This window comes from Prionailurus bengalensis, chromosome B1 (assembly GCF_016509475.1).
Source record: "Prionailurus bengalensis isolate Pbe53 chromosome B1, Fcat_Pben_1.1_paternal_pri, whole genome shotgun sequence".
NCBI classification, from domain to species: domain Eukaryota; kingdom Metazoa; phylum Chordata; class Mammalia; order Carnivora; family Felidae; genus Prionailurus; species Prionailurus bengalensis.
Window position 1 is genome coordinate 184,610,229 of NC_057344.1, and position 25,294 is coordinate 184,635,522.

The following is a 25,294-nucleotide window of genomic DNA, read 5'->3' on the forward strand; positions in this document are numbered from 1 at the left end:
AACTGGAAGAGCTAGAATCTGAACTCTCATCTGCAGAATCCAAGTTCACTGCCAACATAGGTGTCTCCTGATTTAGATTAGCTCACTGCTTAGGGGCGCCTCGGTGGCTCCGTCGCTTACACATCTGACTCCCGATCTTGGCTCAGGTTATGATCTCACGGTTCATGAGCTCGAACTCCATGTGGGGTTCTGTGCTGACAGCATGGAACCTGCTCGGGATTCTCTTCTCCCTCTCTCTCTGCCCCTCCTTCCATCTCTCCCAAAATAAATAAACATCAAAAACATTTTGAAAAAGAATAGCTCACCGTTTAAAACGGAAAACACAGGTTCTCTTTGGAACAAACCTTCCAGACACATAGTACTAGCAGTAATACAAGAGTTAAACATCGCTTATGAGCAATCTGCCATAGGTAATCGCATTCACGGATTCGGGATTCTGCTAGAGACATCTAGCGCACACTGTGGCCTACTGAGGGCGTGGAAATAGTAACACAACAAACAGCGCAAGGGCACTTATTCCAGTTCTTCATCATGGGGTGACTCCTAAGACTTGAAAAAGCCTAAATGACAAGATTTCAAAGAGCCAGGGGATTCAGAGCCAGAGCAGGGCTCTGGCACAAAGCAGGTGGTGGGGAACAGGAAAGAGTGGGGACAGGATGGTGAGTAGAACCAAATCTGCAGGAGATGAGTGGGTGTGGGGATGTAGGATGTGTGGGGGTACCCGTTTATGGATTTTCACAGGAACAGAGGCAAGATAAGGATTCTCCTTTTCATTACCCTCCCCTTGCCCTCAACAGGGCGATTTTAATAGGGAACAAAGTTCCTGATTCTGTACCAAAACAGTTTCCCTCTCTTCTCCTTCCTCCTTGCAAGTGTCGGTCTCTCCGGCATGTAATTATTTTGGATCAGCATTTGAAAAGGATGAAAAATAATGACTGGACCTGAGGGGAGAAAGTTTTTAGTCAGCAGGATGACCTGTAGTAATGGAGAGAATGAAGAGAGAAGAAGGGCTAGAAATAGCCAACAACAGAAAGAGAAGCTAGTGTTCCTGTGGCCACCACGCTGAAGCAGCCTTCAGAAACACATGAATCACGCACAGGTACATCCTCGCGTACAAACTGGTTCTAAGCAGAAGAGACAGTGCAACTGAAAGTGATCTCTCCCTCCCTGAATTTCTGTAGTCTTACTGTTTCTACCAAATGGCACACCACACACGCTGCCTCATTTTCCAAGTATCTGCTTAATTATATCTTATGTCCCTACTATACTGTAAGCTTCCATAAGGCAGGAACTATGCCCTCCAGAATAAAGTGGCCATTTAAGTATTAGTTGTATGTATACCTGACCCCTAAGGGTGAGAACCAAACCTGTTTTGTTTTGTTCTGAATTGTGTCTACGGGCTATGCCACACCTACAGTCGTGTGAAAGACAAAAAATACTGTTTTCACGATATCCTATTCCAAAGCAGCACTGGAGGAGGCTGGACTCCAAATGGGATCACAGACACCTAGGACATACTGGAAGTCGGAAGCTGTGTGTTGGGACAGAAGGTGAGATGAGAATCTGGTTGTTTCCAGCCCAGCCCTCACTGAAGCAAACACGACACACACAAACCAGTGTGAAAGACAAACTTCCGAAGATTAAAATTTACATATTCACTTGCTCTTTTCACCTGTAAAAGGCAATCTTATAAAACCAATGCACCCGGTGTATTTAGCCATAGACTTGTATTAAGTTACAGGCCTAAAAATACAAAACAACTTAGTGAGGTACCACCATGTAAGTTTTCATTGGTTATATTCAATGTAAGTACATGCTGTCCTAAAAACCTTCAAAGATGATCTGTAAAATTACCTAAACACTGTGAGAAAAAACTGATCTCTAATTATAAGGCATTAGTGCACACACAGAACATGTTAAGAAAAGCAGTAGCTGACATTTTGTGAGCACCTGGCAATTTCCAGTAACTATGCTAAATGCTTTACATGAATCATTTCATGAAATTCTTTCAACAACTCTCTGAAATAGGTTTTACGAGTAATAGTAAAATCTTGGTCCACAGATCAGGAAGCTGAGGCTCAGACAGTAAGAGTAACTTGTCTACATGCACACAAGTGGTGGAGACAGGATCTGTGGACTTCAAAGCCCCAGCTTCTGACTATTACCCTCACCCCCTCCTCCTCTCCCTCCTCTGCATGATGAAAAAATTTCAAAATACAGCCAAAGTCACCATCAGCCATGTCAGAACTTGGGTATAATATGCACATTACATTTATTCTGTACTTCATGTCTTAATAGCTTTCCTACTACTTTTCAAAAAATGCCACATCCTAAATTTATGATAAAAAAAAAAAAAACTCTTGTAATGTTCTTAATGTTAAGAAAGCAACTGGCACAACAGTTTCTTCTGGCAGACTAATATATTTCAGAAAAATCAACTTCTGATATTGTAATACAGTAATGTAGACTTAAATACAATACGTTCAATACACACTCACTACTTTCTATCAAAGCATGAAAACATCTTGATAAATACCAAAAGGTTTGGTAAAAAGGTCAGGGAGGAGAAAGAATAAACACTGTTAACAAAGGTAGCTACATGTCAAGTTGGCCACATAAAAGGGTTATTCAGAGAAGTTCTCCATTGTGAAGCTTCTCTGACAAAGAAGCTAAAAACCACTTGTGGGTTAAAAGAAATCTGAATTATTGGCATGTTTATATGAACTACCATATTCTAAAATACAGGTGCACACCAGTATTCGCCACTTTCTAAATTCAATTTCATTGAGAACTTCAAGTAACTAAAACCTCAGAAGTTCTCTTTACAGTGACAGACGTAACTTGTCACAGGAAAACACAGTTAACCTAAGGTACAATACAGCACTACTGTGATGAAAAGCAACTTCAGCTAAATGTAATGGAAACATTTGCATATTACTTTGTAGAATACAAAAGATGAAAAAGTTGAAAGCCTGCCACATTTCATCTTCACTCGGTCCGTAGTATGCAGACTTTATGATGTGACTTCAGAGCGAGGCCGGTGATCAGCTGCCCCGCACGGTCCAGACAGGCTTATCTTCAGAATGGAGCCCGGATGTGAGCTCGTTCACACGCTGTCTGGCGGGGCCCATCTCTGTAGCATGGACTAAATTCCTGCAACATGCTATATTTGGACACCGAAAAGCCACACCCTGAACTTGGGAAGTCCATCTGTTAGTAGCTGTACCAAAGAGGAATAAATCGACGCACTTTCTCTCATGAGCTCCTGACCTTTTACCAGGTGAGAACTACACGTACTTTTTAGGTACACTGCTTAAGTGTTGGTAAATGTCTGAACATTCAGAACTAAAAATTACCAGGGTGTTTCTCTTCCCAGGAGTGGTACCACGGATGCTAAGAGAAGGCTCTACTACTTTTTCTATTGTGAACTGCAATCTTATTAGCATTTAAACAGAGTGTAGTATCAACCCTTAATTCCATGAAGATGGTGAAGAATAACAAAGACATATCTTAAAAACCGGAGAAACAGTCTCAAAACTGTGTGCCTGTTCTGAAGATTAGCAAAATGTATGTGGGAATGACTCTTAGCCATGGTAAAAGTACTCTACAAATGTAAATTATTATCACAGTAAAGTAAATAACAATGGATCAGAAAGTTTTTGTAATTAAGGAAATTCAAGGAAAGCACTTTCTTGAGTCAACAAGCCAGTAGACTCGAGCCATAAAAAAAACCTTAAAGTTTAATAAACTCAAGTTTTCCTGAATACCTCATTGTTGTGTCATTAAAGATACCACCTCAGGGGTAGAGTGGCTGTATCTCTGCTTATACATTCTTTCATGGTACACTCAGCCCTCAGCCACCCTCCTTCTTTCGTTCCTTGGTTCATTCACTCATTCATTCATTCACTGACTTACTCACTTTTTAAACACCAAACTGGGAACAAAAAGAGCATTTCACATTAAATGAAGGTAAGTTCTTTGAGGGCAGACAATATTTCTTACTCATTTTTACATTCCCAACATAGTGTACAACATCAAAAATATAGCAAGCACTAAATAAATGTGGGATGGCAGAAACGTCTTAGGAACTCAATTAATGCTTGTCGGGTGAGTGAATAGATGGCAAAGTGATTCTATCAACCAAGGCTGCCAGGAAAATGTCACCTTCATTCACTCTTCTTAGTGGCATTTCTAGATAAAGCAACAAACATCTTCAGGAGTATGACTAAGGTTCATAAAATGGAGTGGAGGCCGCTTTTCAAAGACTATGTTTAACAACAAAAATTCTACCTTTAAATGACAGCTTTACAAATGTTTGCTTCAATTTTCTATTATAATTATTAAAAATAATCCATTTTTCTTCCCTTAGAATCTGAAGGTTTCTTCAAGAGGTTTTCTCTACAGGCAACTTGGGATTCTTTTATTCAGCAAATGTTTACTGAGTTCACAAGTATAGTTACTATTGGGCATTGAGTAAAATAAATGTAAAACGTCAAAGTCAGGAAATTACTACCAAGACTATCAGAAAGCTCAAAGTAAGCAAATGTACTGATTTAAGAGGGAATTCAACACGGAGCACGTGGGTGGCTCAGTCAGTTAAGTATCTGAATCTTGATTTCGGCTCAGGTCATGATTTCATGGTTCTTGAGTTCGAGCCCCATGTTGCTCAGGCTCTGTGCTGACAGTGGGGAGCCTGCTTGGGATTCTCTCTCTCTCTCTCTCTCTCTCTCTCTCTCTCTCTCTCTCTCTCTCTCTCTCTCTCTCTCTCTCCCTGAATAATTAAACATTAAAAAGAAAAAAGGAGTTCAACAAAAAATGAATACAAAAGCCAGCCCAGTGAATAAACTCTTTCTAAAGGAGATTAAACTAAAGGCCAGCTAAAAATTAAGCTATCAGAGCCTGTCATACAATCTCCAGGCAGGAAGACACTATGTTCAAAACTTTTAATCCTACTTTCTTCTAGAACAGAAAAATTCACCAATTTCAATGACAGAAGCAGTTTCAAGATAATTTACTCAGGCAGCTTCTGTTTGATCTGCAACTATAAATGCCTTTTTCTAGTACATTTGACACTAAGAAATTTAACATCTCACAGATAGTTACTAGCTATTTTCCAACTTGGGTTTCATTTACTATATACAGCAGTGGTTTAACTAGTTATTAATGACAAAATTACTTTTAAGAAAAGTTCTCTCGTTTTGTGAGTACTGACACAATGGTTAAAACATTAAAATACTAAATAACCTCCCCATTCCCATGTTACTTTCTCAATAGCTAGAGTTATGTCAGAAAGGAAAAGTGTGAATAACGTGCTTCAGTAATAAAAAGTAATTCATAAAGACAGACTCATTGACATAGTGTCAACTGGAGAGAGCTCAGACTTCTCTCCAAAATTTTCTCTCTTTCTTAAATTCATTTCACAGTCTTTCAATTGCCCAGCAGTGGCCAGGTTCCATAAGAGGACGGGAAGACAGGCCAGTGGTGACCAGTCTCCATAATGGGACACTGGGGTGAGGGCTCAGCGAGGGCAGAGGGGCTATACACACAGGCTCCTGGGTAAGGCAGCAGCCCAAAGGGGTCAAGAGACTGGCAATTACCTGGGGACGGGCAAATAGGAAAATATATTGAAAACAGCAGAGCTAGGGTTTTCCTGCTGAGTAAAAGCAGCTACAAATAGGGAAAGGGATTCAGCAGAACTCACGCGGTAGTGTTGTACTGGTAGCGGTATGACGTGGTATCAGGTGACAATGATGCTCAAGACTTTTTAATATACAGACAGAAACAGAGAGGTGCGCGTTTCTTAACTGTTCACTGAGAAGGCTCGCCAACAGCAACACCTCAGTAGCAGTGATCACGTCTAGTGCGCAAATCACGGCTTCTAAATACTATCCAAACTATCAGCAACCATGACTCCTTGAAGAAATGGTTGTTTCCAGGCCTAGGGCTGACAAATAATAAAATCTGAGCCTGGAACACCTTTTTTGTGCCAGAAAGTAAGGAAGAGCTAAAAAAAAAATGATGGAGATATACATATAAAAGAAGACAGAAACCAGCCAGCTTGAAAGGCTTTCCACCAGCCAAATCTGGAACAAAATAATGAGAGCAACAAATTATAACCCACCGAATAAACTACAAATCCAAGAGTCCACCCACACCGATGTAAATTTAAGTGCAGGAAATCAATCTTCAGATCATAAGATTGGAGACTATTTCTCCAATTTCTAATTTCAAGATACATCTATTATCTCCCCCACCATCTTCACAAGATGTTGATAATACACTGTTTAAATCTCTCCCTTACAGTAAAATCCAGGAATAGAAGGAATAATGGAACTCAAAAAATTACAATTTGGCAACCATCAGAGTTAATTAATTCAGGCAAGAAATATCCAGCAATGCTAAAACTAGTGGGTACAAGTTGCATGACCAGAGTTCTTTGTTCTGGTCTTGCAACTTTTCACTAAATTTGAAACTGTCTTAAAACATTAAAATTTTATTTATTTATTTATTTATTTTTAACGTTTATTTATTTTTGGGACAGAGACAGAGCATGAACGGGAGAGGGGCAGAGAGAGAGGGAGACACAGAATCAGAAACAGGCTCCAGGCTCTGAGCCATCAGCCCAGAGCCTGACGCGGGGCTCAAACTCACGGACCGCGAGATCGTGACCTGGCTGAAGTCGGACACTTAACCGACTGCGCCACCCAGGTGCCCCAAAACATTAAAATTTTAAAAAGAAATCTTTCCATTTTTTTTCAATTATGTAGGTAGAGTTCTAATAATTGCTGACTTCTCTATCACTTTGTAGCTTGTGTTCTTCTTAAATAAAGAGTAGTAATTTTTTCACTCTAACAATGATAATAGCAAACACTAGGCTCTCATTAGTTATCAAGCATTGTTCTAACCTCTAAATCGTCATTAACTCATTTAATCTTCAACACAATCCTCTAAGGTGGGTGCTATATTAGCTACATTTTACAGACGGGCAAAGTTAGGGACACGGAGATTAAGGTACTTGCCCAAGGTCACAAATCTAGTAAGTGCTGTGTAAAGAACTGAACATAGGCAGTCAAGTTCCACATTACTTTGGGATAGTATCTCTTCAGAAAAGGACAGCTGTACCCTGAGGTTTCTCAAGAAATGAGTGTCTAAAATATGAGAAGCCTCAGTGATTATGAAGCCTCAGAACCCATAAAGGTTTACTTATTGTTCATTACTCACTTAGTACCAGGTTGAAAAGATGTAAGATACTAAATTCACCCTCTTAGAAAGCTTCTAGAATGGATTTAGGCTGTTTTTCCAGCAAAAAACTAATAAACTACTACAAAAATGCTTATGATGCCTTTTGAAAACTACTTTAAATTTTCTTAGGTTACATTCAGAAATGATGTGAAATTTTAGTAGTCTTTTTTAGGAATACGGTAATTACATTGGCTTAAATTACTAAACATTTAAACTTTATTACTGCTCTACTTTTACTGGCTGGAGTTGAAATAACCTGCTTCATATATATATATATATATATATATATATATATATATACATATATACACATATACATATACATATATTTTTTTTTTTTGCATTTTCTAATTGTGTACTCAATAATTCCCAGTTGTATTTCTTTGTTCTTTTGCAAATGACTTACTTCCCAGATCCAGAAACGCTTTCCTGTTCTAACTTTTTTTCTCCCTAGGCCCCAGCTGTGCCAAAGGGGAAGAAAGTAATTCTGTTTCTTTTGGTGACACTGTTGGCAGACAAACCAACAAGCTATTACCAAATAATCAAATTCAGAGTTCTTAAATTATAAATTACACTTTCTTACGCTTGTTATTCGGTGAAAATAAGACAGCTTACTCTAGTAAGTAATCATTATTATTTTAATGGAAGTGTTGACAAACCAAAATTGGTAACCTCTAAATCCTGCCTAACCAACTGATTTGCAAACTGAACCAATTCTTATATTCTAGAAGACAAACACCATACCTATTTGCAGTTTATACATGCTTTCAATCTACACAAATGCTACTAATAAAAATATTTCATCCATTTGGTATTTCAGAGAGTTCTGCTCCTTGCTTCCTATTAATATACAGAAAAATGAAAGACGTTCATAATGACATGAAATTCGTTTCTGAAAAACATCAAATTTTCCATTAAAAAATACGGAAAATGGGGCGCCTGGGTGGCTCAGTCGGTGAAGCGTCCGACTTTGGCTCAGGTCATGATCTCACGGTCTGTGGGTTCAAGCCCCACGTCGGGCTCTGTGCTGACAGCTCGGAGCCTGGAGCCTGCTTGGGATTCTGTGTCTCCCTCTCTCTCTGCCCCTCCCCCACTCATGCTCGGTCTCTCTGTCAAAAATAAATAAACATTAAAAAAAATTTTTTTTTAAATATGGAAAATGAAGACAGCACTGTAAACTATAAAACTACCATTTCTTATAGCAGCCTAAGTCACATAAAAGTATTGCTTTTCCTAGAATTGATAACAAGATATTACCTATAACTATGTATAACTTAAGCCCTTTTTGTAATTTCATAAAGGCAAATGCTCCTAGACAACTAATTCTCTGATACCTTAGTAAACGCCATACTCATTGGCTCTCTGATATCACATTTGTTCTTCTTCCCTATTGCAAAGGCCTCATTTGGCAAAAATTCGTGAGTGACTCAGACAAGAAGTCCAGGACATCAGGAAGACAAAGCACTACAAAAACCTTCCACATTCTTACTCTTTATAAGCCTAATAGCAGTTGGGAAGAGTCATTGGTATTCTTAGATATTACTTCAGTTGATGAATACTATTTGACTTTTGGGGGTGTTTAGATCATGTACCAAGAATCAGCTATTCCCTGAATTTACAGGTATCTGGAGAGCATCCCTTTCTCAAGATGTGCAAAGTAACTCAGAATGGACAGTGCCTAGTTTCTGTCATCTCAAATTCACTTTCCTGTTCCTCCAATGATGCTTTTCAAAACACCTATATTTCCCCTTACACAACACAGACATGTCTAGTGATCCTAAGTGAACACAGTGACAAGGGTTTCACCTTGTCAAAGTAAGAAATCGTGTGCAGTAGGGAAAATCCGTAATAGCCAGTAAGATTTTGGAAAGCGGAAAGTGGAGTAAAATTTACCGACAGAATTCTCAGTGTTGAGAGTTACATTAGCTCATTTCATTAAAACATCAAAATGGGATTTAATAAACCATCTGTATTTGGGAAATGATGTAATTATAAGACACAGAGTAAGACCAAAAGAAGCCCATAAGAAAATCCATTTCTAGCCCCAATTTTAGACTTGGCTAAATATCAAGAATATATCAGATATTTCTGAAGGAGTAGCTATATATATATTTTTTTTAATCAGGGGACCCATTCTGCCAGACCCCACCTATCTACACCTTTTAAGCTTTTCTTCTACCTTCTCTTCTCAAAATCTAGTTTGAAAGCCAACAGTATTTACCATCTTCACTTCTTCTTTAACCCACTCCAATGAGACTTTCACTTCCACCACTGCAGTCAACTGCTTTTTGTCAAGATCACTAACAACCTTAACCTCTGCTTTGCCAACCTAATCTCGGTCACCATCTTATCTGAACTTCTGGAACATCTGACATGGACTGTGCCCTGTTTCTTAAAACGTTTCCTTCTTGGGGTGCCTGGGTGGCTCAGTCGGTTAAGTGTCCGACTTCAGCCAGGTCACGATCTCGCGGTCCGTGAGTTCGAGCCCCGCGTCGGGCTCTGGGCTGATGGCTCAGAGCCTGGAGCCTGTTTCTGATTCTGTGTCTCCCTCTCTCTCTGCCCCTCCCCCGTTCATGCTCTGTCTCTCTCTGTCCCAAAAATAAATAAACGTTGAAAAAGAAAATTAAAAAAAAACAAAAACAAAAAACGTTTCCTTCCTTGGGGCACCTGGGTGGCTCAGTAGGTTGAGTGTCCCCCTCTTGATTTCAGCTCAGGTCATGGTCTCGCGGTTTGTGAGATCGAGCCCCCTGCCTGGAATTCTCTCTCCCTCTCTCCCTCTGCCCTTCTCCCTTCCATCAAAATAAATAAATAAACATTAAAAAAAACAAAAACAAAAAAAGTCCTGCCTAAGCTTCTAGGATCTCATGTTCTCCCAGTTCCCCTCATATAGCACCTCACTGGCCACTGCTCGTCTTTTCTGGCTCCTCCCTCTGCTTCCTGACCTCCTAGCATTGTCTTTACATCATGACCTCAGTGTTTATCAACTTCTCCCCCCATTATTAGTCCTCTAATTGGGCTTGTTCAGATTTTTTCTCCTAATTGCCTCCATCTCCAAAAAATTTTAATACCACAGGTCCATAACATCTAGCCATCGTTAGTTCCTGTCCCCACCCCCGACCGACTTCTGAATCCAATCCAGCAGCAAGTCCTGTCCGCTATTCCTTCAAACTACATTATCAGTCAGACCTCTCTGCTACCCTCCTCCTACCAAGTTGCTGCAAGAGCCTCAAGGCCTCTCAGCCTTTCACTTCTACTCTCGTCCCCTTTCCTCAAAGTCGAACGCCCACAGAGTTACTACAGTAGTCTTTTCAAAAGAAAAATTGTATCACTACTTTGCTCAAAACTCCCAAATGAATCTAGACATAGAATATACTACATTACACTTACAACAAAACCCCAACTCTTTATTGGGCCCTACAAGGTCCTAGGAGATCTGGCCCCTGTCTACCTCACAGATCTGATTTGTCTCGTACAACTTTCCCCATCCGTTATGATCTTCTAGCTACACTAGCCTTCTCATAATCCCCTAAATACTTTGAGGTCACACCAGCCTCAGGGTCTTAGCCTGGCTGATCCCTAAGCCTGGAATGTACTTCACCTAGACCTCCCCTTGGCTCACTCTCTCTTGACACTCACATCTAGAACCGAGGAATATCACTTCTCTGCAGAGTTCTTCCTTGACTGCATTACTTAAAAAGCCCTCACCCTACCTGGTCAATGACTATGTGCTACCCTACTTTACTTTTATCCTATCACTTATCTGTTCCAGTAGTCTTATGAGCACATACACACCTGCAAATTTGTTTACTATCTGTCTCCCTAAAAAAGGATTAACTTCCGGAGGGCAGAATATTTAATTTGCTCAATGCTTTATGCCCAAAACCCAGAATAATGCCTGTCTCACAGCAAGAACTAAATACACATTTGATGACACAATAATGAATGGAATCAAGTGTCTGATTTTTATCACCTGCAATTAGTAAAATCATTGACGATAAAGTATCCTTACAACAAATATCCCAATATATTTGAGGTAATTTGAGTCTGTCTTTACCTTCTGTCACAAAATAAGACATACCAAAACACAAACTGCTCCATCTTTAAAATAAAGCTCTGCAGTAAAAAAGAAGACATAGTATACTGTAATTTCAAGCCACTCAACAAAGCATGTCGAACAATCAGTTATGCACATAACTTAATCGATCAAGCATTTAGTTTTATGATAAATTCAGCCTCCAGTACTTAATATAGTGCAGGTTCCATTAGAAACTAGAGTGATTACTTTTTGGACATTCTTAAAAACCACTCAAAGTATCGGGACATAGTCTTAAAACATATATCCACTAACTTAAAACTAGGCCTCCCCTTTTTCCAATTATACACCCAAAAGCTTCCAATTGCACATCTAAAAGAGAATGCAGTCTAATGTCATGGTCAAATTCATGCAACCAAGCATGCTCATTAAAAACAGATGAGACAAATTTAGACAACTACCAAAGCAGATCAATCTTCAACTATCTCACACTGCAATCTGGGGCATGCTTACCTTTGCTAAGGCCACAGGCTCTGGATCAGTGGGAATGCAGCTAGTACACAGAAACCTATCATTATTCATTGTAGCAGTAGAGCTGTAGCACTATCATTAAAAGTCTGTCATAAAATGTTTCGTACTGGTCAAAACATGGAAAATAATGACGTTAGAATTCTATATTCTTACAACATACAATTCAGAAACCAAACAAATGCATAAGCAAATTCAAAAGGTAGGGTCTCTCTTGGGCCTTAATTAATTACTCACCCTCCCAATTCCTCTTTTCCTAGTCCCCCCCATCCCCTTCCCAAAAGTTTAAGACGTCGTTTTTGAATTGTCAGTCAAATTCTTCACAGGAAATAAATTCTACGAAGGATTTGAAAACATGTGGTGACATGCCTGTAAGGAGTGCCAGCTAGCAATTCTGTCCACAAGCCTGTCTTAGCTTAAATTCATTTTTTATTAGCCAACAATATCTTTTCAATCCATAAACCAACACAATTATCCATGAAGAAAATAAATGCTGGCATTAAATGATGTAATAAGGTATAATTCCAATTACAACTCTTATACGCAGTACTTTTTGAACAAAGTACTACTCCCTGAATTGGAATTTTTTAAAAAATGTTCAACTTTTAAAAATGTCAGTAGAGTGCTTCCCTGTTTCTTTAAGCACAGTCAACTCTACCAGTTCTTAGGAAAGCCCTTTACTTGATCATACTAGCCATTTGTAACTGCCATTCAATTTCCCTCCATTTTCTTGCCTGTACCTTAAAAGGCTGTCCACTGTTTCTCTACTTCTTATCTACCCACTCTCTTAGACCATTTTTTTTTAATTGAGGTTAAAATACATAAAAGTTACCATCTTCACCATTTTTAAGCACACAGTTCAATAGTACTAAGTATTCACATTGTTGTACAACCATCACCACCATCCGACTTCAAAACTCTTCCTCTTACAAAACTGAAACTCTGTGCCCACTGACCAGTAACTCCCCACTCCCCTCTCCCCAGCTCCTGGCAACCACCATTCTGCTTTCTGTCTCTATGATCTTGACTACTCTAGGCATCTCAGATAAATGGAATCATACAGCATTTGTCCTTTTATGACAGGTGTATTTCACTCAGCATAATGTCCTCAAGGTTCACCCATGTTGTAACACATGCCAGAATTTCTTTTTTAAGGCTGAATAATATTCCATCGTATGTATATGCCACATTTTCCTTATCCATTTACCCACTGATGCACATTCAGCTTGCTTCCACTTAAATCTGTTTTAACACTTATTTTGTGTGTATATGTGATTCAATTCCTCCTATCAATGTTTAAATTGATTCTTGAAGGTTAATGACTTTCTTCTTGCCCAGTCTCATGGGTTTTTCCCAATACATCCTTTTTCTCCATATCAGAACTACTAGCCACTTTTCATGTCTTCTCTCTCTACCCACCACTAAGGAAGTGAGGGAGAAGAAATTTATCAAGATTCAAATAATGTAAAGAGACATGAAAGACATGAGACATGTGTTCCTATTACAGAGATGTGAAAAAGAACATTCTTCATGAGGGCTTTCAGCAGATACTCTGCAATATGGAGACTATGCCCTCAACTATGCAACCATCCATTACGTCCTGAAAACTTTTCTCTCTAGACTTTCTGATTTACCTCCCATGTTTCTGATAGCTATTACTTGCTTCATTAGCTAATTCTCAGCTTTTGCCTTATCAGCAGTATTCCCAGGGAGCTATTCTCTTTCCTTCTCTTACTAAACTCTCAAGTCATCTGACTTTACCTATAATACCTTTATGTGAGTTATTAAAACTCTTTGTTGTTAATTTTGTCTGAGAACATATCCCTTAGGCAGCCATAAACTCCTAGTGATAAACACCTGTTTTATACTTTCTTTTTACCTGATGATAAGGAAAAGAAATGATGATGGAAGTAAAAACTTAATTCAATGCAACTGACATTTACTGTTTCACTTTGTCAGACTGATCTAGACTCTTAATTTTTTTTTAAGCCAGTAACTTAAGTAAGCAGTTGATTTTAAATACTCTAAATCAAAAGTATGTAAATGGTCCACCATTTTCAACAACCTGGAAGAATTCACACTGATAGAAAAAGAAACAGAAACACAACACTGGCCAAATGTTAGAAGAATGCTCATTTAGGATGTCTTATTGAAGAGCATCTTAACCAGATGAGAAAGTTAGAAAACAAGCTTTATATGTACTCAGGACTCGATTTTGATAGAGTAACCATCCACAGAGTGAAAGTATTTAAGTATGATACATACACATACACTATGGGGTTAACCCTATTTTTTATCATTCATTCTCTCTGAACCACATATTTATATATGTAATAAAACATATATACATGTATATGATCCGGAATTACAAAAATGTTTAGAGTTTTCAGAAATAAATCATGTTCATATTCAAATAGAAATAGGTTATTGAATATCTCTGAAAATTTTATTTTCAATGCACTTGTAACCTGCATTATTTCTATTGCTTCCAAACCGCTAAGTAATAATCGATGGAATAGCAAAAAAGACCCAAGTAAACACAGACTTGTTTGGGGAAAAAAAAAAAAAAAGTTTTTTTGTACAACTGTCCGTCTTTGAAGAAGAGAATACTATTGTCAACAAACAAGTCCCTTATCTAAAAGAGCAGGAATAAAATTTTGTTCCACCTAAAGTAGAATTTAATGTAGTGAATCTCCTGTAATAATATACATTTTAACATACAGAACTATAACTAGAGTCCATCCTACCCACCCACTTCCCAAACCAAGGAATGGTAAAGCCAAATTTAACACAAATCTACATGGAATCGATTCCCAACTGCTGGGGAAAATGAAGAAAGAACATTAAGATGTTTAAGAAAGGCTACTGTTTTCTAAATAGTCCATCATAGTGAAAAGTGGACAGCCCTCATTTTTACCTTCTGCAGAAGGTTCTGTTACTGTACTCCAAACTTGAGGTATCCCTTGAGTCTGTGAACATAGCAGAGGAGAAATGTAGAATAACTCAGGTGCATAGAAAACCATAATAAGGCAAATTTACAAACAATTTTAGAATAGTACTTCCTTAAATTATAAGAACATTTTCATCATATGATGAATTACATACTGGAAAATTTGTTATCTGAGAAACAAGTGTGGCTCACAACATATCTATTTCATGAGTTCCCAAAGAATAGAAACTGTCAATTTTTAGAACCCAAAGTACAGAGAGATACGATAGGCAATTGCTCTCTGCATCCTACTCTGAGAGATGGTCTCTATTTCAGAATAAAACCAAAACAACTGTAAAAGACACAGCCATCTCAAAGTGAAATATCTTCCACAGATTAAACAGACATAATTAATCCTAAAAAATCAGTACACACAATGACCCTAAATCTCCAAAAGTCAAGTATTCTGAAGTAAAAAAGGAAAAGGGTCAACAACAAAAGAGAAATAAGAAGAAGAAAATGAAAATTATAAACACCAAAACAGCCCCAATAAACAGATATGAAATAAAGGGAGACTGAAATGCTGACATACAATGATGAATAAATAAGATCAGAAACCTATTATGAGTGCTCAGAACTCATGTAATTTTACAATGAAAAGAAAGCTATTTAATGAATTTTAAAAGGGCATATATTAGGCATAGTATAGAAATCAATTCTGATTAATATAGAACAGTGCTTTGCAAATTGATCAAGTAATGTTCATGCTACTCCTCTAACAAAATCGCATGTTAAGCACTTAAAATAAGCCGGTTGACAGTAATAAATGAGCAATACATTTGTGTGACCTGTTCTCTACATACAACTTGGACTACAAAAGACTTTTGTTAGTTAGAACTAACGTTAGAAATAATGACATTTGTCATTCTGAAATTAGACTCCACCTCAAGAACAGGCCTTCTCTTGTATAAACTGCTTCCTGTAGACAATGAAAACCCAGAACCTCTACAGACGGCTAACAACAGCTTCTCCTGGAGCCAAAAGTATCATACAAAAGTTGAAAAGTGTTAAGAACCTGAGTTAATAAGACAGCACAAGCATATTAAGAGGCATATTAAGAGCGCTGTGTTTTTGAAATGTGCTATATTAACTACAAATATCTTGAAAGCAATTGATCCAGCAGAGTGCCTCCCGGTGAAGAGATAACAAGAAATGAAGGGTAATGTACCTTAATGCAACTAATTCCTCGAGCCTTACTTGCCCTCTGCAGACAGACCAACATGTTCTTATTCTATTATCCCACAATGCCTACTACATATCTCTGTGCTACATCATATCACATCCTTTAACTGCTTATTAACAGATTTTTCTCCAATAATAGACTCTAGGCAGGTGGAAGACAGAAAAAATATTCTTCATCTGTGTATCTTCAGTAACTAGAACAATGTCTTGCTCGTAATAAATATTTACTAAAATAGGTACACTGTATGAATCAGTTAAATGATTCTCCTCAAGTCCAATGGGTCTAAAATCACAAGGAGGAAAAAAATAAAATGGAATTCATTCTGAACAAAGGGGGAAAGTTGATTCAAGTCTTCCTGTAAAACATTTGTCAGAATTCATGGTTTTTTCATTCTTCCCACTAAAATCCACACTATATTAAACTCAAAGCTAGTCTTCCTAAGTGAATTCATTTTCCTTAACTATTCTACATTATAAGGCTTTCTACAATGGGAAGCTGTTAAAATTTAGTTCCTCATACTTAGTGTGATGATGAATAAAATGCTAAAATACACTACCACCTGCCATAGATACAGTAAATATTGCCAACCACCGATTTCTACAATAACATCTTTTTTGCTACTGAGACCAGACACAGAGCAAGCTTCTTTAATAAGTGCTATAGGCAACCACCACCAAATGGTAAGCACTGGTTTATGAGTGGAATCTTACCACTCCTGGAACAGCTCATCAAGTTTAAACATCAAGGCTCACCAGTCTGTTCTCCCTCTAACCCTATTTTCTACTATTCCCCAACCCAGACACCTCTTCCATCTGTATCAGTCTCCACGTCCCCACATCTATCTTACAAAAACAGTGGTAACAAGGGATGGTCATTTAGCACTCGCTATGTACCAGGCACTGTTCTAAGCACTTTAGGTGGACAAATTCATCTCATCCTCAACAATTTGATGTGGTACACAATTTTTATCTCCATTTAGCAGATGACAAAGATACAGAATGGTTAAGCATTACATGTAACAGCAAAAGACAAATATTAAAACAGGGGTTTATTCTTATCTCACATACACTAAAAATTATTATATTTATGATTTGTAAACTGTGCTTATTTGAGGGATTTAGAATTTAAGCCTGGAATTACACATATCTACTTACTCATTTTAACGTGCTAATCTGCATATTCCTCTTTATCATTTCTAAGAACATTTTATGTCTTTCAAAATCCTGCTGAAGAGTCATCTCCCTAATGAAGACTTCCTCATAACAAATCCGTCCATTTGCTAAAACTCTCCTAACAATAACACTTACCTGCTACTTAATCACACCTTCTTCAGTTGTTACTTAACATTTCATCTGTGCACATGGGACAGTACTGTAAGCCCCTTGAGGAGAAAGGTCTTATCTTATACTTGTGTTCTACCAAAGTGACTGCCATGCCGACTGTAAGTTTACAAATAAATGTTGTGTTAACGGATGCCACAAAGATAATGATACCTCATCACGTGCAAGGTCTACGTCTACAGTTACCCTTCTGATAATGCTAAACATGCACAGATACTTCTTTTTCATCCCAATCTCATTGTAACCAATAGCATACTCCTAAAAAAAACTGAAAGATTTTTATCAACATGTAGAGATCCACTTGTACTTCACACCCAGAAGAATACTCTTATGAATATTAAGGATCTACATATAAAGGAAATATCTATAATTCTTCTTACTTTTAGAACTTTAACATTCAATGTCAGGATTTTTTTTTTCCTTTACTTATCCTTTAATGTGACATTCACATTTTTGCTTTCTTAAACAGAAAATACTCTTGGTCATTTCTCTTCAGGTGGAATTTATATACAACTGAAAACAACCATTACTTGTATGCCTACATCTCTCTTCTCTCGGGCAATTTCAGTTCTTTAAATTTCTAATCCAAAAAAAAAAAAAAATTAAACCTTCTGAAAAATTTCCAAATGTCTATTCAATTTGTAAAGCCCCAAATTACACAGTGATCTTAGGTAAGATAAGACCCGTGCTGAACAGGATGGAAAGATTACCTCATGGTTGTCACATGTCATAATAAATATTTAGCCCAATGAGTTACCATTTTTAAAAACAGTGTATTACTTAATCAGTTTTTTATCCATTATGGTGCCTCAAACTTAAACATAAACCAATAACTTCCTCTCTCCATTTTCCTTCACTAGGTATCTAGCCACTCTTTAAATGCATTCCTAATTCTAACAACGTATCCAGTTTATCAGAATCTATCTGAAATCTAATACTAGTTTCTAAAATGGCTTTCATGTGCACTGGACTACTGCCATGTGCAGACTGATCAAGCATTCTCCACACAAACACAAAAAGTATATTCAGGTGACACTGAAATTTCTCTCTGTGAGACCAGGATCGATTTCTGCATCACACAATTTTACTTTTCCCCAGTTAACAACGCCATAAAGGTCTTACTTAGGTCCACTTCACCCTCCAGAGAGTGCTCATAAAAAGAAGGGCTGGGGTTTAAATCTGTAGAGCATGAAAGCCCCCACAGTTCCTGTGGCATGCCACTTCCACGGACAGCAAGTTCCAGGTACCTGAAGAAAGAGCCATGAGGGGCCACCATTAACGGTCCACCTCCTCACCCCCCTCCAGAACTCCTGGTGAATCCTCTGAACCTATCACAAGCACCACCTTCTGTATACAATCCTACCAGAGAGCTCATTTCTCCTCCAGTGAGCTATCTCCATGTCCTACACTTATTTCTATTATTGTACACATCACCATGTACTGCAATTATTTGTCTGTCTTTCCTACTCAGCGATTACTCCTTCTTGCCCAGAGATATGTTTAATTCATCACTAATACCTGGGATCCAGGGCTTACTTAGTACACCACAGATACCACCTGTTCTGCTGCATGTGCTTCTGTGCCACGAATTAGCTTACATGCAACTGGTCAACAAGGATCATGTCAATAAAATGTAACAGTCACACCATTTCAAGTGTGACTTAATCAGCATCTTATACCGCAAAGTAACAGCAAATGGGTACAAAGTGTACAGAAAGCCAAACAGCAGGCTACGGACATGCTGTCTGCTGCACTCCTTCCTCTCAGCCCAATTGGGCCACCGCCTGTCTCAGCAGGGCTTCCGGCTCAGGTCTCCTTTGTCTACACAATTTAGCAACCTCAGCCTTATCTAACACCTCCATCCGTGAAGTCATCTTGACCTACTTGTTTAAGGTAAAGGCACACACCCACTACCGTATTAACTGATCTGGAATTTGACACATCTTTTCAATTTGTGCTAGTATTTTTATTAGTACTGTTAGTGCTTTGGTTATAAAGCTGCATAAATTTTGAGCAGCCTGCTGCAACCCCGTTTTTCACATAAACTTTTGTAATTTTTAAGTTCCTAATTTTACAAAACAGAAGTTTTTCAAGAACGCGTATATTTTATTGCAACAGAAATGCGTATACCCAAAAGTATTGGATGAACTGAAATACTAAATAGCCAATGCTCATCAGGTACGATTCATGCATCTGACCAATATTTACTGAATATCAAAGTAAACGGCACCGCTCTAGGCACTGGAGACACGTATGCCCATATGTTTGCCAGCATCCGCAGGCATGCACGCACGCTAGTGTGTGTTTGTAACGTTCTACCGAACAACCTTGAATTACATACTATTGCTGAAGGTACATTCTAATGTCTATAGCAGCAGTTTCCAAACCTTGTCAAAAGAATTACTCTTTGTTTCCTAACAAAAATCTTAGATAGAAACAAAACACACCAGATAAAAGCAGAATCCTGCACATTCCGCATGTCCTGGCCTTAAGATGTCTTCACGATACCAGAGTCTTTTCAGGCTTTAATTTAAAAACCAATGATCTTGGGGTGCCTGGGTGGCTCAGTCAGTTAAACATCCGACTTTTGATTTTGGCTCAGGTCATGGATCTCATGGTTCCTGAGTTCCAGCCCCGCGTCAGGCTCTGTACTGACAGTGGGGAGCCTGCTTGGGATTCTCTGTCTCTCTCTCTGCACGCCCCCCCCCCTTTCAGAATAAACATCCATCCATCCATCCATCCATCCATCCATCAATAAATAAATACTGCTGATCTAGCAACGATGCCCTGCCTTTACATGACTCCTTTAATAAATGTCTCACATGGATTGAGAAAATCAATTAGGTGATTATAAAGCTTCTAATGGAGGTTTATTTTATCTGAGATTCATTTCTCTATTTCCTCCCATGCAGCTGTAAGACTCCCCCTCCCACGTGCTACTTCCTTAGGAGGTGATGTGAGAGACTGGGGTTTGGAGAAAAATAATACAGTACATAAATTTAGGCTGTTTGGTGACTTAGATGGAAATCTCAGCATCATAATGGTAAAAATTTTAGGGGGTGGAAATTAAGGCGAAAGCCCAGGGAGAAAGAGATTTAAGAGGCTACTCAACTTGGAAAGGCCTTAAGCCAAAGCAAAACAAAACAAAACATTTTTATAGATCACAAAAGATCTCACCAAACTCCCTATGGTCAAAAACCAAAACATGGTTTGAGGACAGAGTCCCCAAGGATTTGGGATACATTAATAAAGAAAATAAAGAAAGAACCCCTGCTCTCTGCAGTTTGCATTCTCAGAGGCAGGAGAGAGAAAGGACACCAACATAACGAGTAAGTCAATTATATAATACCCTAGAAGATGATACTCGATATAGGGGAAAGAAATGTGAAGCTGACCACAAGATAAGCGTGCCAAAAACAAGGGTAGAAGGGAGTGAGGGGTGTGATCATCCATCTTAAACAGAGTGCTGAGGGTGGGCCTCCCTGAGGGTCCGCGAGCGAGGACAGGCGCAGTCCTGCAGTGGAGGACCAGCGTGAGAGAGACAGATGGGGGGCGGGACACAACAGGGAGGAGGAGAGGCGGCAGGGGAGGGCAGGTCATGTAGAGGCTTACGGGTCTTTGTAGAGATTTTGGCCTTTACTCTGAGCTGCCACAGGACAAAGCAAACCTGACTTATATTTTAAGCAGATTACTCTGTTGAGCTGAGTACAGAATGCAGCACAGCACAAGCACACGCACGGGGACACAGGGCAGATGCTGCAACTACCCGAGCAAGGAACGGGGCTGAACCACGTGGGAGCATGCCAGGTGATCACAAGGTACCGCACCTTTTTCCCTTCATTCAAACGGAGTTAAGTGGGCTCCACTCAACTTATTCTTATCCAAAATCTAAAACATACTAGTAGCAACAGACTCTATAAGGGACCTCTAACTCCTTCAGTAATGCGTATGTACTGCAGAGACAGTTCACACAAGGGCAGACCTTGTTTTACCTCACTTCTACTTGTTGCACGTCACCCACATCACACAGATCTTGCCTTTCGCGAACTGAAGGCCTGCGGCAGCCCAGCATCGAGCAAGTCTATCAGCACCACTTTTCCAACAGCATTGGCTCACTTCCTGTCTCTGGGTCACATTTTAGTAACTCTCACACCCTTTCAAACTTTTTCATTATTGTATTTGTTATGGTGATCTGTGATTAGTGATCTTAATGTCATTCCTGTCACTGTTTTAGGGTGGCACAAACAGCACCCATATAAGATGGCAAACTTAACTGATAAATATGTGTGTTCTGACTGTTCCATCAACTGGCTGTTCCCCACCCCCTTCTCCCTATTCCCTGAGACACAACAATACTGAAATCAGGCCAATTAATACTATATTATATTATAATATAATATATATATTACATATTATATTATATATTATATATATTATATAAATATATAAAATGTATATTATATAAAAATATATAATATAATATAATATAATATAATAATATATATAATATATAATATAAATTATGTATAATATACACTATAATATAATATAATATAATATAATATAATATAATATAATATGGCCTACAAGTGTTCAAGTGAAAGAAAGAATCACATCTCACTTTAAATCAAAAGCTAGAAGAGCGCCTGGGTGGCTCAGTTGGTTGAGCGTCCGACTTCAGCTCAGGTCATGATATCTCACGATTCTTGAGTTCGAGCCCCGTGTTGGGCTCTGTGCTGACAGCTCAGAGCCTGCTTTGGATTCTATGTCTTCCCCTCTCTCTCTCTCTGCACCTCCCCCACTCATGTCTGTCTGTCTGTCTCTCTCAAAGATGAACACTAAAAAAAATTTTTTAACAAAAAAATTAATCTGTCTAGAAATGATTAAACCTAGAGAAGAAGGCATGTGAAAAGCTGAGACAGGCTGAAAGCTAGGTCTCTTGTGCCTGTTAGCCAAGTTGTCAACAGAAAGGAAAGTTCTTGAAGGAAATTGAAAGTGCTACTCCTGTGTACACGCAATAAGAAAGTGAAACAGTCTTATTTGTATGGAGAAAGTTTTAGTGTCTAGATATAGAATCAAATCAGCCACGATGTTCCCTTAAGCCAAAGCCTAATCCAGAGCAAGACCCTGACCCTCTTCAATTCTGTGAAGCCTGAAAGAGGTGAGGAAGTTGCAGATTTCTAGTTAGAAGCTGGCAGAGATTGGTTCACGAGATTTCTCCACGGCGTGAAAGAGCAAGGTGAAGCAGCAAGGGCTACGGCAGAAGCTGAAGCAAGCTATCCAGGAGGTAAGTAACCAAGGTGGCCACACTAAACAACAAATATTCAATACACACAAAATAGCCTTAGACTATGAGATGCCATCCAGGACTTTCACAGCTAGAGGAGGGAAATCAGTGCCTGGCTTCACAGCTTCCAAGAAAAGGCTGACTCTTTTGTTAGGCGCTAATGAGGCTGGTGACTTTAAGAGGAAGGCAATGTTCGTTTACCATTATGAAAATCCTAGGGCCCTGAAGAATTATGCTAAATTCACTCTGCCTGTGCTCCATAAATGGAACCACAAAGCCTGGATGACAGCACATCCGTTTACAACACAGTTTACTGAATATTTTAAGCCCACTGTTGAGACCTGCTGCTCAGAAAATAAAGATTCCTTTCAAAATATTACCACTCACTGACAATGCACCTGGTCACCCAAGAGTTCTGATGGAGATGCACAACAAGATTAATGTTGTTTTCATGCCTGCTAACACAACATCCATTCTATGGCCCATGAATCAAGGAATAATTTCCACTTTCAAGTCTTACCAGTTAACAAACACATTTCATGAGGCTATACTGCCAAAATGATTCCTCTGATAGATCTGGGAAGTAAATTAAAAACCTTCTGGAAAGGATTCATGACTCTAAATGCCATTAGGAACATTCGTGATTCATGGGAAGAGGGGCAACTATCAACATTAACTGGAGTTTGGAAGAAGTGGATTCCAACCATCCTGGAGGACTTTGAGGGGTTCAGGACTTGAGTGGAGGAAGTAACTACGGATGTGGTGGAAACAGCAAGAATAGAATTAGAAAGGGAGCCTCAAGACGGGACTGAATTGCTTCAATCTCATGACAAAACTTGAACAGATGAGGAGTTGCTTATGGATGAGCAAGGAAAGTGTTTTCCTGAGATGGAATCTACTCCCGGTGAAGATGCTGTGAGCGCTGGTAAAACGACAACAAAGGATTTCGAATATGACATCAATCTAGTTGATAAAGCTGGGGCAGGGTTTGCAGTTAGGAAAAAAGTGCCACTGTGGGTAAAATGCTATCAAAAGCACTGCATGTTACTGAGAAACTGCTTAGGAAAGGAAGAGTCGGTGGGCGTGGCAAACTTCATTGCGGTCCTGTTTTAAGAACTTGCCACAGCCAACTCCACTTCCAGCAAGCGCTCTGGCCGGTCAGCGGCCACCCTCAGTGAGGCAAGTCCTCCACCAGCAAAAAGATGAGACCTTGCTGAAAGCTCACATGGCGGTTGGCATGTTTTGGCAATAAAGCATTTTTTTAATTAAGGGATGTACATCTTTTTTGACATAATGTTATCTATGGCACGCTTCACAGAATACAGTATAGTGTAAACGTAACTTTTATATGCGCTAGGAAACCAAAAAACCATGTGACTTGCTTTACTGCAATATACGCTTTAGAGTGGTGGTCTGGAACCAAGGCATATCTGTACACAGATTAAGTTTTACGGAGCTTCCCACCATTCTAGCACTTTCCCCTCATTACACTGATATTCTTTCATCTCTAGTACTACCCAAGTTCCGACTACTTAAAATTGGTATGGGGAAGGGAAATGGAGAGACAGATTTTTAAAGCATGCTATAAACCTTCTCATATATTAATACAAACACCAAGCACTAATGGGGTAGCATTCTGTATTTTCCCATTTCCAAATGTTACCAGAGCCAGTCTAGTGAACTTTATTATGTCTTTATCCTCTTAGGTGGCAGTCTGTCCCAACTTCCTCCTCCTTTCATTTCACCATTCAAAGGTGCAGAGAAAAATACACACAACACCAATGCTTGACTGATAAAAGAATAGAAACATAAAAACATTTGGAAAAAGACATTTTGGTTGACTCTGTTACTCAAAAATAAAATAATAATAATAATAATAATAATAATAATCTTTTTCTTTTCTAGTATTAGGGATCAAGGTGAGATTTCAGGTAATACACTTTTCCTGCCCCACTTAGTTACTGTCCATGAGACAGCCTGAGGATCTAAGGGCAGAAAAATGATAAAATATAAATTATAGAACTTTATCATGCAACTATTAGAAGACTTCATAAAGAACTTATTTAAGGAAAAGCTTAAACATTCTGTGCCTTCTGAAGACCTCAGAAAACTTTATGTGATAATTAAAAATACAACTTTGGGATCCATATTTATTTGATAAACCTTTTATAATAATGTCACTTAACAGCTGAAGCAATACGCCACAACTTTAAGCTCTCAGACATGCATTACCTTACTTATTCTAGTACAAGGTATCAAATTATCTGGCAACAGGCTGACCCATAATGAATCCTAAGAAAGATAAAAATCATTTTTCAAAATCAAAAGTGGAAAAATTATTTACTAAAATATAAGTATCCTCACAGAAAACGGTAGTTTGATTTTTTTCATAAAATCATATGCAATTAGTGAGTTGACAATGGCTACGCAGGGCAAAGGGCAGGTGAGGGATTCAGTTCACTAAAAAGTCTTACCTTCTGACGTTTTCCACTGTTTCCATAAATCCTCAACAGTTATATGCTTATCTTCTCTGTGCAGATGGCTGTGTTTATTAGTAGCATCTTTATATTTCATATCTTCTCTGATAAACTATAAAAGAAAAGAAAAAACACTAAATTAAGTAAACTTAAATGCACTATTCTAGTCTCTAAACTGAGAAAAGTTCGAAATCCAGTAGGTGGCAATTTTCAGA

At 38.6% G+C, this 25,294-nt stretch overlaps 1 protein-coding gene across 2 annotated transcripts in view; it reads right to left on the minus strand.

Annotated features, from left to right (window-relative positions):
• Positions 1-25,294, minus strand: part of STIM2 (stromal interaction molecule 2) — a 151,642-nt gene that overhangs the window by 36,204 nt on the left and 90,144 nt on the right. For both annotated transcript variants that reach the window (XM_043572823.1, XM_043572822.1), the window contains exon 3: positions 25,077-25,191. In XM_043572823.1, the coding sequence (XP_043428758.1) occupies positions 25,077-25,191 (115 nt within the window). The remainder of the gene's footprint in view (positions 1-25,076; positions 25,192-25,294) is intronic.